Raw genomic sequence first — 15,481 nt, forward strand, 5'->3', positions numbered from 1 at the left:
ATGGTTTTGTATGAAACTTGGTTTCAGGGTCATATTACAGTTTACATAACATGATAATGCCAGTTATTGGTTTCAGGATCAACAGTTTCCCCATCCTGAAGATTCTGCCAAAGGTTTTGACATTATTTTAATGTAAATGTGACAGAGGTCAGTAGGAGCCGCTGTGCATGTGGTACTCAACAGGCCTCACTCCCCCGACAGCCAAAGGATTCTCTGGCCACTCAGGTCAGAGCCAGGATTTTAGCCCTCTGGTGACAGAGTCCACCTCCCATGCTGGAGATCATGAGTCTGCTTCCCGAGAGGAGCAAGTGGGAGGAGTCGATGTCTAAACACAACGCAGAGCAAGACACGACATACGCACATGATAATAATAACAATAAATAAAAATTCAGAGTGCTTGACAAAAACAGTTGCACATTGTAAATGTCATTATACACATAAAGGTCTTATTATTCAGTTGTTTGTTGGGAGTTGATGTGGTTTCCGGAGGGATCAGGATCAGTGATCTTCCTCAGTGTGAGTTACTTGAGATTGCACTATAGTGTTGAAGTCAGCGTGCCGGCAGCGACACTCCTGATGGATCCTACTTGACCCGGTGTTACGATGAAATGAGTTCCCTGTGAAGTGAGTCATAGTCGGCCCAGTGAGCTTGGTTAATGTCCTGACAAATAACTCCTGTTTGGACTGATGCTGTGGGACATCGTCCAGGACTCAGATAATCCAAACACGTGTTGATCCTGTGGTGTACTGGTCTCGGTTTTCACGATTGCTCTGCATTTAAATAAAAACGGCCTCTTTTAGTCTTCCAGGTCCATAAGTGACCAATTAACAGTGACCCACGTTTTCCTGGAGCCAGGATAAAAATGTCTCACAGGTTGCTAACAGTGTTGCTTTAAGAAGGACGTGAAAGTTCAAATAAAAATCCACGTCCAGTCCCGTCTGATGGAGAGCAGTGTGTTCACATTGTGTGACCGTTTTCATGAGTGGCTGATCTCACCAGCGATTCACAGAACACCAACCCCACAAGATGCTCTTCCACTTCACTTCTTTTCAACAGTTTTTGGCAGAATCATAATATATCTTGTCATTTTCAGCTGAGTGTATTTTGCCAAGTAAAAGTTACCCCTTTTGTCTGTATTCTCAGTTCTTTAATTTGGGATTTTTGTGCATTGTTGTTATGTACTTTTTATGATTGGTATTTATTCTTTTGTTATTGGAGTTTATTTTGTTCAGTGCTTTGATTCCTGGGAAGTGTGAAATACACAGACATTACAAACTATATATATGATGCAGGACGTCTCAAAGGAGTAAAAACTCGCTGCATGTAATGTCTGAAAAGACTGAACAGTCCACCTCAGTGCTGTGGATGACAGCTGTGCCTTGTTCACGGGTTCAAGTCATACAGCCCCCAAAACCCACTTTTTTCCCACTTAGTAGTTTTTTTCTTCCTCTCCCCACCTCCTTCCTGTTCTCCATGAGCAGAGCCGAAACGTCAAACTCTCAGGGGAAAAGAAAATTAGCAACAGAGTCTCTGCGACAAACCAAAATGAGACTTTGGTTTATTTCTCTCATCTCTCAGAAAGAAGCACAAAATCTTCAATAGGTCTCCTTTAAATTTTGAAAAGAGAGCTAAAACCATTCTCAGGGACAAAATAGAAACAGATACGAGGCTGAAGTGAGAGTAAAATTTATAAAAAGGGGGGAAAGTGTGTGTGCATGCTTATGTATGTATATGTGCTCTCTCACTCACTGGCCACTTTATTAGGTACACTTGTTTGCTTGCTAACACAAGTGGCTAATCAGTAAATCACATGGCAGCAACTCAGTGCTTTGAGGTATCTGGGTGTGATGACGACGACAACCTGCTGAAGTTCAAACAGAGCATCAGAATGGGGAAGAAAGGGGATTTAAGTGACATCGTTGTTGGTGCCAGATGGGTGCCAGCCAGAATGGATTCCGTTCATTTTTTTTCCTCAACATTCTCTACACACAATACCCCATAATTACAGTGTGAAAAAGTTTTTAGATTTTTGCAAATATATAAAAAAAAAAAAAAAACTACATTTGCATAAGTACTCCCAGCCTTTGCCATGAAGCTCAGAATTGAGCTCAGGTGCCTCCTGTTTCCACTGATCATCCTTGAGATGTTTCTACAGCTTAATTGGAGTCCACCTGGGGTGAATTCAGTTGATTGGACATGATTTGGAAAGACACACACCTGTCTACATATAAGGTCCCACAGTTGACAGTCAGAGCACAAACCAAGCAGGAAGTCAAAGTGGGGAATGTGAAGAAGGGGAATGTACCAAATGCCAAATCTGACGGAAGGAGAATGTACCAAATGGCGAATGTGACGAAGGGGAATGTGCCAAATGCCGAATAGGATGGAAGGGGAATGTACCATATGCTGAATGTGCCAGATGGCGAATGTCACGGAAGGGGAATGTGCCAAATGCCAAATGGGATGGAAGGGGAATGTGTTAAATGGGGAATGTGTTGGAAGGGGAATGTACCAAAATGGCAAATGTGTGAAATCTTTAATGGGATGGAAGGGGAATGGACCAAATGGCGATTGTGACGGAAGGGGAATGTGCCAAGTGGCGAATGTGACAGAAGGGGAATGTGCCAAATGCCGAATCTGATGGAAGGGGAATGTGTCAAATGGGGAATGTGTCGGAAGGGGAATGTATCAAATGGCAAATGTGCAAAATGGTGAATGGGAAGGAAGGGGAATGGACCAAATGGCGAATGTGACAGAAGGGGAATGTGCCAAATAGCAAATGTACCAAATGGAAAATGTGCGAAATCATGAATGGGATGGAAGGGGAATGGACCAAATGGTGAATGTGACAGAAGGGGAATGTGCCAATGGCGAGTGTGACAGAAGGGGAATGTGCCAAATGGTGAATGTGACAGAAGGGGAATGGACCAAATGGTGAATGTGACGGAAGGGGAATGTGCGAAATGGCGAATGTGACAGAAGGGGAATGTACCAAATGGTGAATGGGATGGAAGGGGAATGTGCAAAATGGCCAATGTGACTGAAGGGGAATGTGCCAAATGCTGAATGGGATGGAAGAGGAATGTATCAAATGCTAAATCTGACTGAAGGGGAATGTACCAAATGGCAAATCTGACTGAAGGGGAATGTACCAAATTGGCTATTGTGACGGAAGGGGAATGTGCCAAATGGCGAATGTGACAGAAGGGGAATGTGCCAAATGCCGAATCTGATGGAAGGGAAATGTGTCAAATGGGGAATGTGTTGGAAGGGGAATGTATCAAATGGCAAATGTGCGAAATGGTGAATGGGAAGGAAGGGGAATGGACCAAATGGCGAATGTGACGGAAGGGGAATGTGCCAAATGGCAAATGTACCAAATGGAAAATGTGCGAAATCGTGAATGGGATAGACGGGGAATGGACCAAATGGCGAATGTGACGGAAGGGGAATGTGCCAAATGGCGAATGTGACGGAAGGGGAATGTGCCAAATGGCGAGTGTGACAGAAGGGGAATGTGCCAAATGGTGAGTGTGACAAAAGGGGAATGTGCCAAATGGTGAATGTGACAGAAGGGGAATGGACCAAATGGCGAATGTGATGGAAGGGGAATGTGCGAAATGGCGAATGTGACAGAAGGGGAATGTACCAAATGGTGAATGGGATGAAAGGGGAATGTGAACGAAGGGGAATGTGCAAAATGGCCAATGTGACTGAAGGGGAATGTGCAAAATGGCCAATGTGACCGTAGGGGAATGTGCCAAATGGCCAATGTGACTGAAGGGGAATGTGCCAAATGCCGAATGGGATGGAAGAGGAATGTATCAAATGCCAAATCTGACTGAAGGGGAATGTACCAAATGGCAAATCTGACTGAAGGAGAATGTACCAAATGGCAAATGTGATGAAGGGGAATGTGCCGAATGGGATGGAAGAGGAATGTACCATATGCTGACTGTGATGAAGGGGAATGTGCCAAATGGCGAATAGGACGGAAGGGGAATGTACCAAATGGCAAATGTGACGAAGGGGAATGTGCCAAATGCCGAATGGGATGGAAGAGGAATGTGTTAAATGGGGAATGTGTTGGAAGGGGAATGTACCAAAATGGCAAATGTGCGAAATCTTTAATGGGATGGAAGGGGAATGGACCAAATGGCGATTGTGACGGAAGGGGAATGTGCCAAATGGCGATTGTGACGGAAGGGGAATGTGCCAAATGGCGATTGTGACGGAAGGGGAATGTGCCAAATGGCGATTGTGACGGAAGGGGAATGTGACAGAAGGGGAATGTGCCAAATGCCGAATCTGATGGAAGGGAAATGTGTCAAATGGGGAATGTGTTGGAAGGGGAATGTATCAAATGGCAAATGTGCGAAATGGTGAATGGGAAGGAAGGGGAATGGACCAAATGGTGAATGTGACGGAAGGGGAATGTGCCAAATGGCAAATGTGCGAAATCGTGAATGGGATAGACGGGGAATGGACCAAATGGCGAATGTGACGGAAGGGGAATGTGCCAAATGGCGAATGTGACGGAAGGGGAATGTACCAAATGGCAAATGTTCGAAATGGTGAATGGGATGGAAGGGGAATGTGACCGAAGGGGAATGTGCAAAATGGCAAATGTGACGGAAGGGGAATGTGCCAAATGCCGAATGGGATGGAAGAGGAATGTATCAAATGCCAAATCTGACTGAAGGGGAATGTGCCAAATGGGGAATGTGACGGAAGGGGAATGTGCCAAATGGCGAATGTGACGGAAGGGGAATGTGCCAAATGGCGAATAGGACGTAAGGGGAATGTACCAAATGGCAAATGTGATGAAGGGAAATGTGCCAAATGCTGAATGGGATGGAAGAGGAATGTACCATATGCTGAATGTGACGATGGGGAATGTGCCAAATGGCGAATGTGACGAAGGGGAATGTGCCAAATGCCGAATGGGATGGAAGAGGAATGTACCATATGCTGAATGTGACGAAGGGGAATGTGCCAAATGGCGAATGTCATGGAAGGGGAATGTGCCAAATGCCAGATGGGATGGAAGGGGGATGTGTTAAATGGGGAATGTGTTGGAAGGGGAATGTGACAGAAGGGGAATGTACCAAATGCCGAATGTGACGGAAGGGGAGTGTGTCAAATGCTGAATGGGATGGAAGGGGAATGTACCAAATGGCGAATGTGACGGAAGGGGAATGTACCAAATGTCAAAAGTGCGAAATGGTGAATGTGATGGAAGGGGAATGTACAACCTCAATTCCAATGAAGTTGGGACATTATGTAAAATATAAATAAAAACAGAATACAATGATTTCCAAATCCTCTTCAACCTATATTCAATTGAATACACCACAAAGAAAAGATATTTGATGTTCAAACTGATATACATTTTTGTTTTTGTGCAAATATTTGCTCATTTAGAAATGGATGCCTGCAACACATTTCAAACTAGAAGCACTCAGAGAGCGCAAACCTCCGCCAAGGCCATAGGGTCACTGACATCACATGGAATACCCTTTGGCAAAGAGACTTATTCCACATCATTTCACGCATCTACCGTCATGTTTCAGATTCAGTGGTTAACCCTCTGGGATCCGAGGGCATTTTTTGGACAGTTCACTCGCCTGGCATAAATGTGTTATTATTGCTGTTAACAGCTCTACCTGCATCCCATAATCAAGTTTTATGTCTCTTGTTTTTCAGGACAACCTCTACTTTCAAAATATATATGCTATAGTTGTGTTTTAGAAGTGTAATAAAGGTTTACAATCAGAAATAAGAAAGGAAAAAGTAAAGCGGCAAATAATTTTTCACACACATTTATTCAAAACACACAGCAAACTATAATAAACTAGTGACACATCACTCCTAAAAACAATCTTTGGTGTGTCACGTGAGGTGAATCTGCCCTACGATTGGATTTTGGAAAACCATGTGACGGTGAACCAATTCCGATTGGACACTCTCATTGCTCACGTCATCACACAGCTTCTATGAGGAGTACAAAGATGGTGGACGGTGGCTCGAAAGTGGTACTGGTACCTTGTTTCCCATGTAACAATATGAAATATTCTCAAAACCTGGATTAATCTTTTTAGTCACATAGCACTACTATTATTCTGAACACTACTGTATATATATATATATATATATATATATACGAGGTCTGTCCAAAAAGTATCAGACCTTTTTATTTTTTTCAAAAACCATATGGATTTGAATCATGTGTGCTTGCATGAGCCAACCTTGAACCTTCATGCGCATGCGTGATTTTTTTTCACGCCTGTCTGTTGCGTCATTCGCCTGTGAGCAGGCTTTGTGTGAGCACTGGTCCACCCCCCTCGTTGGATTTTCATTGCGAGGTGGAACCATTTGGAGCTTCGTTGCATCAAATTTTCAGGAAACTGAGAGACAACCAGGTGGAAACCATTCGGAAGATTCAGACGGCTTTCGGTGACGATAGTATGGGCATCACACAGATTAAGGAGTGTTACAACCGGTTTAAAGATGGCGCACGATGGCGGAGGGTGCGCCGCGCTCAATGCGGCCATCGACAGGCTGAAACGACCAGATCATTTCCAAAGTGAACGCTGTGTTGATCCAGGACGTCGTCTGACTACCAGAGAAATTGCAGAAGAGGTGGACATCAGCAGTTTTTCGGCACATTCCACTGTTACAGGAGATTTTGTAATGAAAGACGTGCAGAAGTTGGAAGTCTTACAGGGCATGTTGTGACATGTCCAACTCTTACACAATTCCTCGGATACTCACTCGACTGAAAAGCCACCGAAAGCCGTCTGAATCTTCCGAATGGTTTCCACCTGGCTGTCTCTCACAGTTTCTGGAAAAATTTGATTCAGCGCTGCTCCAATTGTTCAGACATTTTCCTCGCAATGAAAATCCAACGAGGGGGGAGGACCAGTGCTCACTCAAAGCCTACTCACAGGCGAATGACGCAACCGACAGGTGTGAAAAAACTCACGCATGCGCATGAAGGTTGAAGGTTGGCTCATGCAAGCACACGTGATTCAAATCCATAAGGTTTTTGAAATAAATAAAAAGGTCTGATACTTTTTGGACAGACCTCGTATATATATATATATATATATATATATATATATATATATATATATACACACACAGCTAAAAAATTAAAGGAAGTCACACCTGAGAATAAGTTGCAGGACGCAGGACCTCTCGAGCTAAAATAAAATATCAGTTGGAATATCAGTCACTCGACCATTCCAGCAAAAACACTGCTGTCCACTATAGTCCAGAAAATATGGCATGTACATATTAATTGTGTAGCCAAAACCTGTTTTTGACTCCACCTTCTCTCTGTTCCCTCAGCTGGGAGAAGCGGGTGGACCAACGGGGCAGATTCTATTATGTGGACCACAACAGCAGAACCACCACATGGCAGAGGCCCACGGCTGAATCTGTCAGCAACTACCAGCAGTGGCAGAGCCAGCGCAACCAGCTACAAGGCGCAATGCACCAGTTCAGTCAGCGGTTCCTCTACCAGGTATCCAGGCCTTCACTGTGTTTTATATGCACTCAGTGTTCCTCTTTACATGGTGTACTGTATTAAAAAAAACATTTCCCTCTCAAACTGCTTTCACACGTGTTTCCGAAGCAGACGTGGGAGGAAGTCTCACATGTGCAGGTCACAACTAAACAGTTGTCAGGATTGAGTTAAGAGAGTTAAGAGTTTTTTTTATTGTCATGTTCACAATAAAAACAACAGGCAGTTATTCCACACTATGAAACTCTTGCTCTGTTCATTCCCCTAGACAATTTGCATGGAGAAAGTTCACATCAGATGATTAAAAAAAAAGAAAACACATTATAAAATACACATTATTAGACTGAAGAATGTATGATATACACTATTTAATGGATGTACAGTTTAGACGATGTGTGGCTGTGCAGTTTAAGCAGTATTGGCAATTTTGTGCAATATTGTGTTGTTTTAAGCAGCATTCCTACTGTGCAGGAGGCGTAAGGTGCATAAATAGTGAACAGAGCTGTTGTAATAAATACTTAGAGGATGATGGTAAAAAATGAGGAGGAGAAGAGTGTCAGTGAAATAACAGTCAGGTGGTGTAGGTGTCAGTGTGTCAGAAAGTTACTGAGAAGCCTAATGGTCTATGGGTAGAAGCTGTTCCTCAGCCTAGTAGTCCTGGACTTCAGACTCATGTAGCATCTGCCTGATGGTAGGAGTGTGAAGAGTGAGTGTTGGGGGTGTGTACTGTCCCTGATCAGATTGTGTGTCCTACGCAGGACTCTGGTTTTGGTAAATGTCCTGCAGTGAGGGGAAGGCTGCCCCAGAGATGTACTGTGAGGTGTTAATCACATGCTGGAGAGCCTTCCTGTCTTGGACTGTGCAGTTACCGGCCCAAACTGTGATGGCAGTGCCGAGGACACTCTCAATCGTGGAAGCTGTGGCTCATCAATGTATAGTGGTGAATAAAGTAACTAATAAAGTAACTAGTAAAGTAACTGTGGCAACACTGATGGTCAGTGGATCGCTGCTGGTGATATGCAAACTGTAGGGGGTCTACGGTGTCTGGGATGGTCTTTTTAATGTGGGTCCTGACTATCCTTTCAAAGCACGTCATTATGATTGGAGTAAGTGCTGTGGGACGATAGTCATTTAAGTAGGTGACAGTGTTTCTCTTGGGGACGTGCATTATAGTGATGGACTTAAAACAGGTGGGTACAGAGGTTTGGGCAAGGGACAACTTGAATATGTCAGCAAACACATCAGCTAGCTCTGATGTGCAGTCGGGGATGTTATTTGGGCCATGCTGCTTTCTGTGGGTTTGTTTTGCTCAGAACACTGCACACGTCCACCAGTGTCACCATGAGTGATGAGTCCTGTATTCTCTTCTTGCCCAACATCCTTTCCTGCTGATCAGGATCTTGGGCCTCAAAGTGAGCGTAGAACTTGTTTAGCTCATCTGGCAGTGTGGCTTGGCTGGATGTGACTGCGCTGCTCCTCTGCTGGAAGTCGGTCATATATTGGAGTGCTTCCCACATGCGTCGAGGGTCAGAGGTGGAGTAGTAACCCTCCGTCAGTCTGTATTGTCTCTTGGCCTCTCTGATGGCTCTGCTCAGGTCATGGCCTTTTTATAGTCCTCAGCAGGGCCTGAGACAAATGCAGCCGAGCATGCACGTAGCTTGGCCCTTACATCACAGTTTCCCCAGGGTTTTTGGTCGGGGTGTTTTCTGTGGTACTTTGTGAGAATAACAGTCTCTATGCATGTGCTGGTTGTAACTGATAACCACAGAAGCATATTCATCCAAGTATACAGTACCGTCCTCTCTCAAAGCTGCAGTTCTCAACACATCCCAGTTTGTACAGTCAAAGCAGTCCTGACGCACTAGTTCTGTTTCTTCATTCCACTCTAACAGCTTTACTCACTGGAGGGGCTTCCTTGAGATGTTGTCTGTAGGCTGGATACAGGAACATGGAGATATGGTCAGACTTTCCAGAATGTGACTTTGATGTCTTCTGCCACCGTCTCTGTTTATGTCTGCCAAAAATGAGAAGCACCTGCTTGCAGCAGAATGCGGAAAAGACAAAATGCTGTGTGTGTGTGTGTGTGTGTGTGTGTGTGTGTGTGTGTGTGTGTGTGTGTGTGTGTGTGTGTGTGTGTGTGTGTGTGTGTGTGTGTGTGTCTTTGATCACAGAGAAACTGTGGAGAGCTGGCTAATAAGGATACAAAAACAATAATTCAATCCCGTGAATGTCCAATCACAGAAACTTGGAAGTAGACCTACACAGAGTGAGAGCAGAGGAAGCATCAAAATAAAAGCACACAGGGGAGACCGTGGAGAGAAATTAGGAAAAGCCAAAACAATGAATAAAACAAGGTGAAAACAGAACCAAAAGCACAAACTATGAGAATGAAACCTGAAGGACATCTGAGACTATGAGGTGGTGGTAGGAGAGAGCGTACCTAGACAGCACCAGATGGTGGTTTGTAGGACAACTTTGGAGGTGAAGAAGCTGAACCAAGGACCAGCTGCTGGAAGCTGAAGGAGGAAGGAGGAAGACTGTCAGAGGGAGGTGAGACAGGCCATGGATTAGAATAGATAGAACTTTACTAATCCCTTGTGAAGACTCCTTCAGGGAGCTTGAGGTTCCAGCAGCATTGGACAGTAACACACATGGTAAGAAGCACACAGAGCATCAAACGTAGACATAAGAAACATTTTGCAAAAAGAAAATACAAATATAAATACCAAAACTACTGTATTAATAAATAGTACTGTTCCTCTCCTTCCTGGCCTTTGTCTTCCTGTTCCTCCTCCTCCCCCTGAGTGAGGAGTTGTACAGTCTGATGGCCTGAGGGACAAAGGAGTTTTTCAGTCTGTTGGTCCTGCACTTGGGAAAGAGCAGTCTGTGGCTGAAGAGGCTCCTCTGGTTGCTGATGACGGTGTGCAGAGGGTGACTGGCATCGTCCATAATGTTCAACAGTTTGTCCAGTGTTCTCTTCTCTGCCACCGTTAAACAACCGCAGCCTCCTCAGAAAGTCCAGCCTGCTCTGTCCCTTCCTGTACAGGTGGTTGGTGTGGGTTGTCCAGTCCAGTTTGCTGTCCAGCTACAGCCCAAGGTACTTGTAGGAATCCACAGCCTCCACCTCAGCTCCCTGGATCAGGACTGGTCATAGACTTGGTCTGGACTTTCCAAAATCAGTGACCAGCTCCTTTGTCTTCGAGGTGTTGAGCTGTAGATGGTTTGTGTGGCACCAGACAGCAAAGTCCTTCGCTAGACTCCTGTACTCCTCCTCTGTGTCATCCAGATGTAGGTGAAGTGATTTTGGACAACTGGACAAGTACTGCAGATGTGGTGAGGGAGACAGCGTGGAAGCCATATAGTGAGCTGTACATGAAAGTGGACCCAAAGGAAGTCGAAAAGACAGAGGGAGCGAGCTGGAAAAGGGTAGAGTGATAGAGAAGTGAGTGGAGTGAGTACTTTCAGGAGATGGTTTTTGAAGAAATTGAGAGGAAGTTAGAGTTGGATTGTGTTGAGAGTGAATAGAAGAATCTACAGGGTCAGGAGAAGGTGAGCTGGAGGTGGATGATGTGCTGTGGCACCTCCTAGCAGGAGCAATCAGCAGAAGAAGAAGGAAGGCTGTTTGTTGCCCACACCAGAGTTATGAAGTAGGGAATTACCTGTTGTGGTGAAATTCAGTTGGGACGTTGTGTGCGCCATGGCTGCTATGATAACCATGAAGGACCAACAGGAACCCTGAACATGAGACAGCTAACAGGGCTCTGATGAAACATTCCTCAGTGGCAGATCAGGCAAAGGAGATGATGGCTTTTCACCAACAACTGTGAAGGCAGATGACAGCTGCAGCAGCTCCTCAGACCCAGACGGTCTGAGATTTCCCAGCCATCGGACCAGGCTAAGGATCTGTCTGTGTGCCTGTTGCCGTACAGCGACATTCCCACGTTATAAACAAACCCGCGCCCTGGAACATCAGAAACCAAGCTCCAGAGCATTGAGTGCGTCATCATCAAGAACCCGTTTTGGTGGGTGGGTCGCGTCATTCCAAGAAGATCTCCTCCACGCTGAGCCAAGGAAAATGGTCCAGAGGAGGACAGAAGAAATGCTTCAAGGACCTCCTGAAGCACAATCTCAAGAGCTACTCTGTTGGCAGGAAGATCTGGGAAGGTTAAGCGAGGGATCGAGCCAGCTGGTGAGTAATCATCCACATGTGAGTGAGATTCTTTGAAAAAATGCAGACAAACAACTTAAAGGAGACGGAGCAAGTTCCTGACCAGCAGAAGCTTCCAGCAGCAACTGTGTGCAGCGTTTGTCTAAAGCAGTGTGCGACAGTTATTTCCGCGTCCACCAACCTGTCTGGGAATCAATGAAGAGACAGTCCTCCTCTACACCGAGGGATTGCCATGAACAAACATCGGGGCACTTTTATTTATGTGCCTCGATAACTCCTCTGTTCACAGCAGCCTTTTTTTTTTGCATTGTATCAGTGACTAAAATAGACTTAAATGTATTAATTTAATAGCGTAGTTGCATTGCTCTCTGCAGCAGAGGGGGGCGCCACCTGCTGTCCTTGTACAGTGATGCAGCAGACATGTCGTTAGGGTTTGGCATCTTTTCCTTTGACTTTTGGACCGTTCTGCTGTGCTGCTCGTTGTCCGGCGTGGCACAAACCGAGCAGGACACAAATGCAAAACGCTCACAAACAGACTGGTGTAAGAAAAAGGTTACAAGCTGGGATTTGGTACACAGGAGGTCCAGTAGCGATGGCAAAGGTACAGACAGACGTGAGGCTGAGGCTTGGTCCAAAAAACAGGCTGTGGTCAAAAAACACGGCGTGGAGGTAATAAGAGGCAAAGACAAGTACAAGGTCGAGAGCAAAACAAAGTCAGATACCGGCAGGCTGAATACAAGGCAAAACAAGGTAAGGACGTGAGTGCTGGAAAGTGAAATCATTCAACAATCGAGCAAGGGGCTGTGAGACTGTGAGGGCTTAAATAACTGGTGATGTAATTAGTGGAACAAGACACAGGTGTCAGGGAAGGTTCTGGAAGGGGGCGTGACCAGGGAAGACAAAGGTAAGTGCAAGAGAGTGAAGGCAGGAAAACACAGTGGAGTGATGAAAGTAACAAAGACACGTGAGCAAGTGCAAGAGCGGGAGTGAGTGAAAATACAAAGCAGACAAACAAAGTGTGAGACAAAAACACAATGGCTGGTGCAGTGATTTGGAGTGGGAACATATTTGGGCTGGCATGAAAGAAACGTAGAACAATGAACAGAGCTAAAACAGAATCATATAAACCATACCTGACAGAACTAAGATGGCAGTAAACAAAGAAATCAATTATCTTAACTATAACCGGAGTGAGATGGATCAAAATCTAAAAGTGAATGCAATAAACAATGGTGAGATGACAGTATAAACTAAGACTGAATAATGAACAGAATGACAGCCAGTGACTATAAGATATAAATAAAAGGACTTAACAGATAAATAATAAATGGAACATAATCAGAGATAAATAATGACCAATACCTGTGACAAAAGCAAAATACCAAAAATGTGATAAACCGAATTGTAGACCAAAGCATAAATGAACAGAAACAAACTAGGACTGAAGTGACAAAGTGAACATGAATGACAAATACCAGGATAACAGAAACAAAACTAATGATAACATAAGCATGACAACCTGACATGAACATGAAGCAAGATCAGACATAACCTAAGCGGGACTATACATGACTAAAAGACAAAAGGCTCAGAACATGAAAGAAGAAAAAACAAAGTCCAGAATCAGAACAGCTGGCCCAAACGGGCCAGATCATGACACTCGTGCAGAAACTCTCTCATTAGAATGCACATGTGAAAGCCCTAGAGGGCATCACTTTGAAATAAACCTTCTCCTCCAACAACATTTCATTTCTGTCATATCACTCTGATAAATTCTGTTGAAATTTGAAATAAAATGTTTCCGGTGAATTTAATCGGCAAAGTGTGCAGCTGTATCATCATTCAAAATGAAACAAACACAGAATAAACAGGTGGTTTCTCTTCTTCCAGATGTTACTGATTAAAGGCACGTTTCCCGTCTGTGTTGGGTCACAGGTCATCACTGTGTTTTAACTGTTACGCCACAGTTTGGCCAACAGGGTGCTGTTGAATCTGGCACGTGTCTGTCGGTCCATTGTTGACTCATCGATAAGTATCTAAAAAAAATAGGGTTTTTTCTGCTCATGCACACAGATTTGATGTTTAGAAGCTTACTTGTGCTCCTTCTGTTATTAAATGGAAATTCATCCATCCATTTTCTATACCTGCTTATTCAGGGTCACTGGGGGCTGGAGCCTATCCCAGCAGTCATAGGGCACGAGGCGGGGTTCATCCTGGACGGGACACCCATCTGTCACAGGGCTTTACCTGAAACGATGACCTGGAAGGAGAAATTCAGTGACATATTTTTGGTATTGGCACCGCTAGGTTCTCTGTGAGCTTCAGTAATGAAAGTTCCTGCATTCGGCTCATCCGCTCATTGTTTCTGTTGGAAAGTGGCGTCACTGATTAGTCACTGACGCGCCAACAGACGGCAAAGAAGCTTTTAACACCACTGCTTTGAGTCATGTTACCAAAAAACAAACACACAACTACATAAAGTCAACAACAACAAGCATCACGTTAGACCTGTGACACAGTAACTCATTTGGAGCTACATTTATCAACAAAAAACAACAAATTTAGGCACAAACAGCACTGTGGTCGAATATTCAGACTCAATATTTTGCTGTGTTTTGATCTACTCGATTCGCTGAAGACATGAGTCTAAAACTGGACTCAGTAAAGGGGATGTCCACATAGCAGCTGCCTTTCAAGTTGCCATCCAGGACTCAAGGCATTTCCGTGACGTGGTGGATGATGTGACGTGTGGCACCAGCTCAAGATCCCAGATATGACTTGACCTAAACTCTGGTAGTTAGTGTCAGACAGTCTGACTCCAAAAATTTGCTAAATCAGAGAGTGGTAGACTGCACTTAATGCTGTGGGAGGGATTCTCCTCAAAATATCCATCACTGGAAATGAAAACAACGGATGTAGTTTGAAGAGGCTCATGGGAGAGAGACAATATCAACAGAAATGTATTAAATCAGAGAAAGTGATCTGTGTTTTCTGATCGCTTGACAACGGTTATGTTCTGAAACTCAAACAGGGAAGGACAAATGCTCATAGAAGTAATGGAGGGGTGGAGAACTAGTTAGTCTGATTGTAAATGTTGGAGAAGTACTGGAGGCATGGAGAACAAGTTAGTCCGATTGTAGTTGTTGTAGAAGTACTGGAGGGGTGGAGAACTAGTTAGTCTGATTGTAACAGTCATAGAAGTACTGGAGGGGTAGAGAACTAGTTAGTCTGAATGTAACTGTCGTAGAAGTACTGGAGGGGTGGAGAACTAGTTAGTGTAATTGTAACTGTCGTAGAAGTACTGGAGTGGTGTCGAACTAGTTAGTCTGATTCTAACTGTCATAGAAGTACTGGAGGCATGGAGAACTAGTTAGTCTGATTGTAGTTGCCGTTGAAGTACTAGAGGGGTGGAGAATTAGTGTCATTGTAACTGTTGTAGAAGTACTGGAGGTGTGGAGAACTAGTTAGTCTGATTGTAACTGTCGTAGAAGTACTGGAGTGGTGTCGAACTAGTTAGTCTGATTGTAACTGTTGTAGAAGTACTGGAGGTGTGGAGAACTAGTTAGTCTGATTGTAACTGTCGTAGAAGTACTGGAGGTGTGGAGAACTAGTTAGTGTGATTGTAATTGTCGTAGAAGTACTAGAGGGGTGGAGAACTATTTAGTCCAATTTTAGTTGTTGTATAAGTACTGGAGGGGTGGAGAACTAGTTAGTCTGTAACTGTCATAGTATTACAAGGGGTGGAGAACTAGTTTGTCTGATTGTAGTTGTAGAAGTACTGGAG

General features: G+C 44.3%; 1 protein-coding gene across 3 annotated transcripts in view; it reads left to right on the forward strand.

The window, feature by feature from the left end:
* wwp2 (WW domain containing E3 ubiquitin protein ligase 2) overlaps positions 1-15,481 on the forward strand; it is a 236,231-nt gene that overhangs the window by 141,498 nt on the left and 79,252 nt on the right. For all 3 annotated transcript variants that reach the window (XM_034175700.1, XM_034175703.1, XM_034175701.1), the window contains exon 10: positions 7,355-7,529. In XM_034175700.1, coding sequence (XP_034031591.1) covers positions 7,355-7,529 — 175 coding nt within the window. The remainder of the gene's footprint in view (positions 1-7,354; positions 7,530-15,481) is intronic.

Source organism: Thalassophryne amazonica, chromosome 8 (genome assembly GCF_902500255.1).
Source record: "Thalassophryne amazonica chromosome 8, fThaAma1.1, whole genome shotgun sequence".
In the NCBI taxonomy this organism is placed as follows: Eukaryota; Metazoa; Chordata; class Actinopteri; order Batrachoidiformes; family Batrachoididae; genus Thalassophryne; species Thalassophryne amazonica.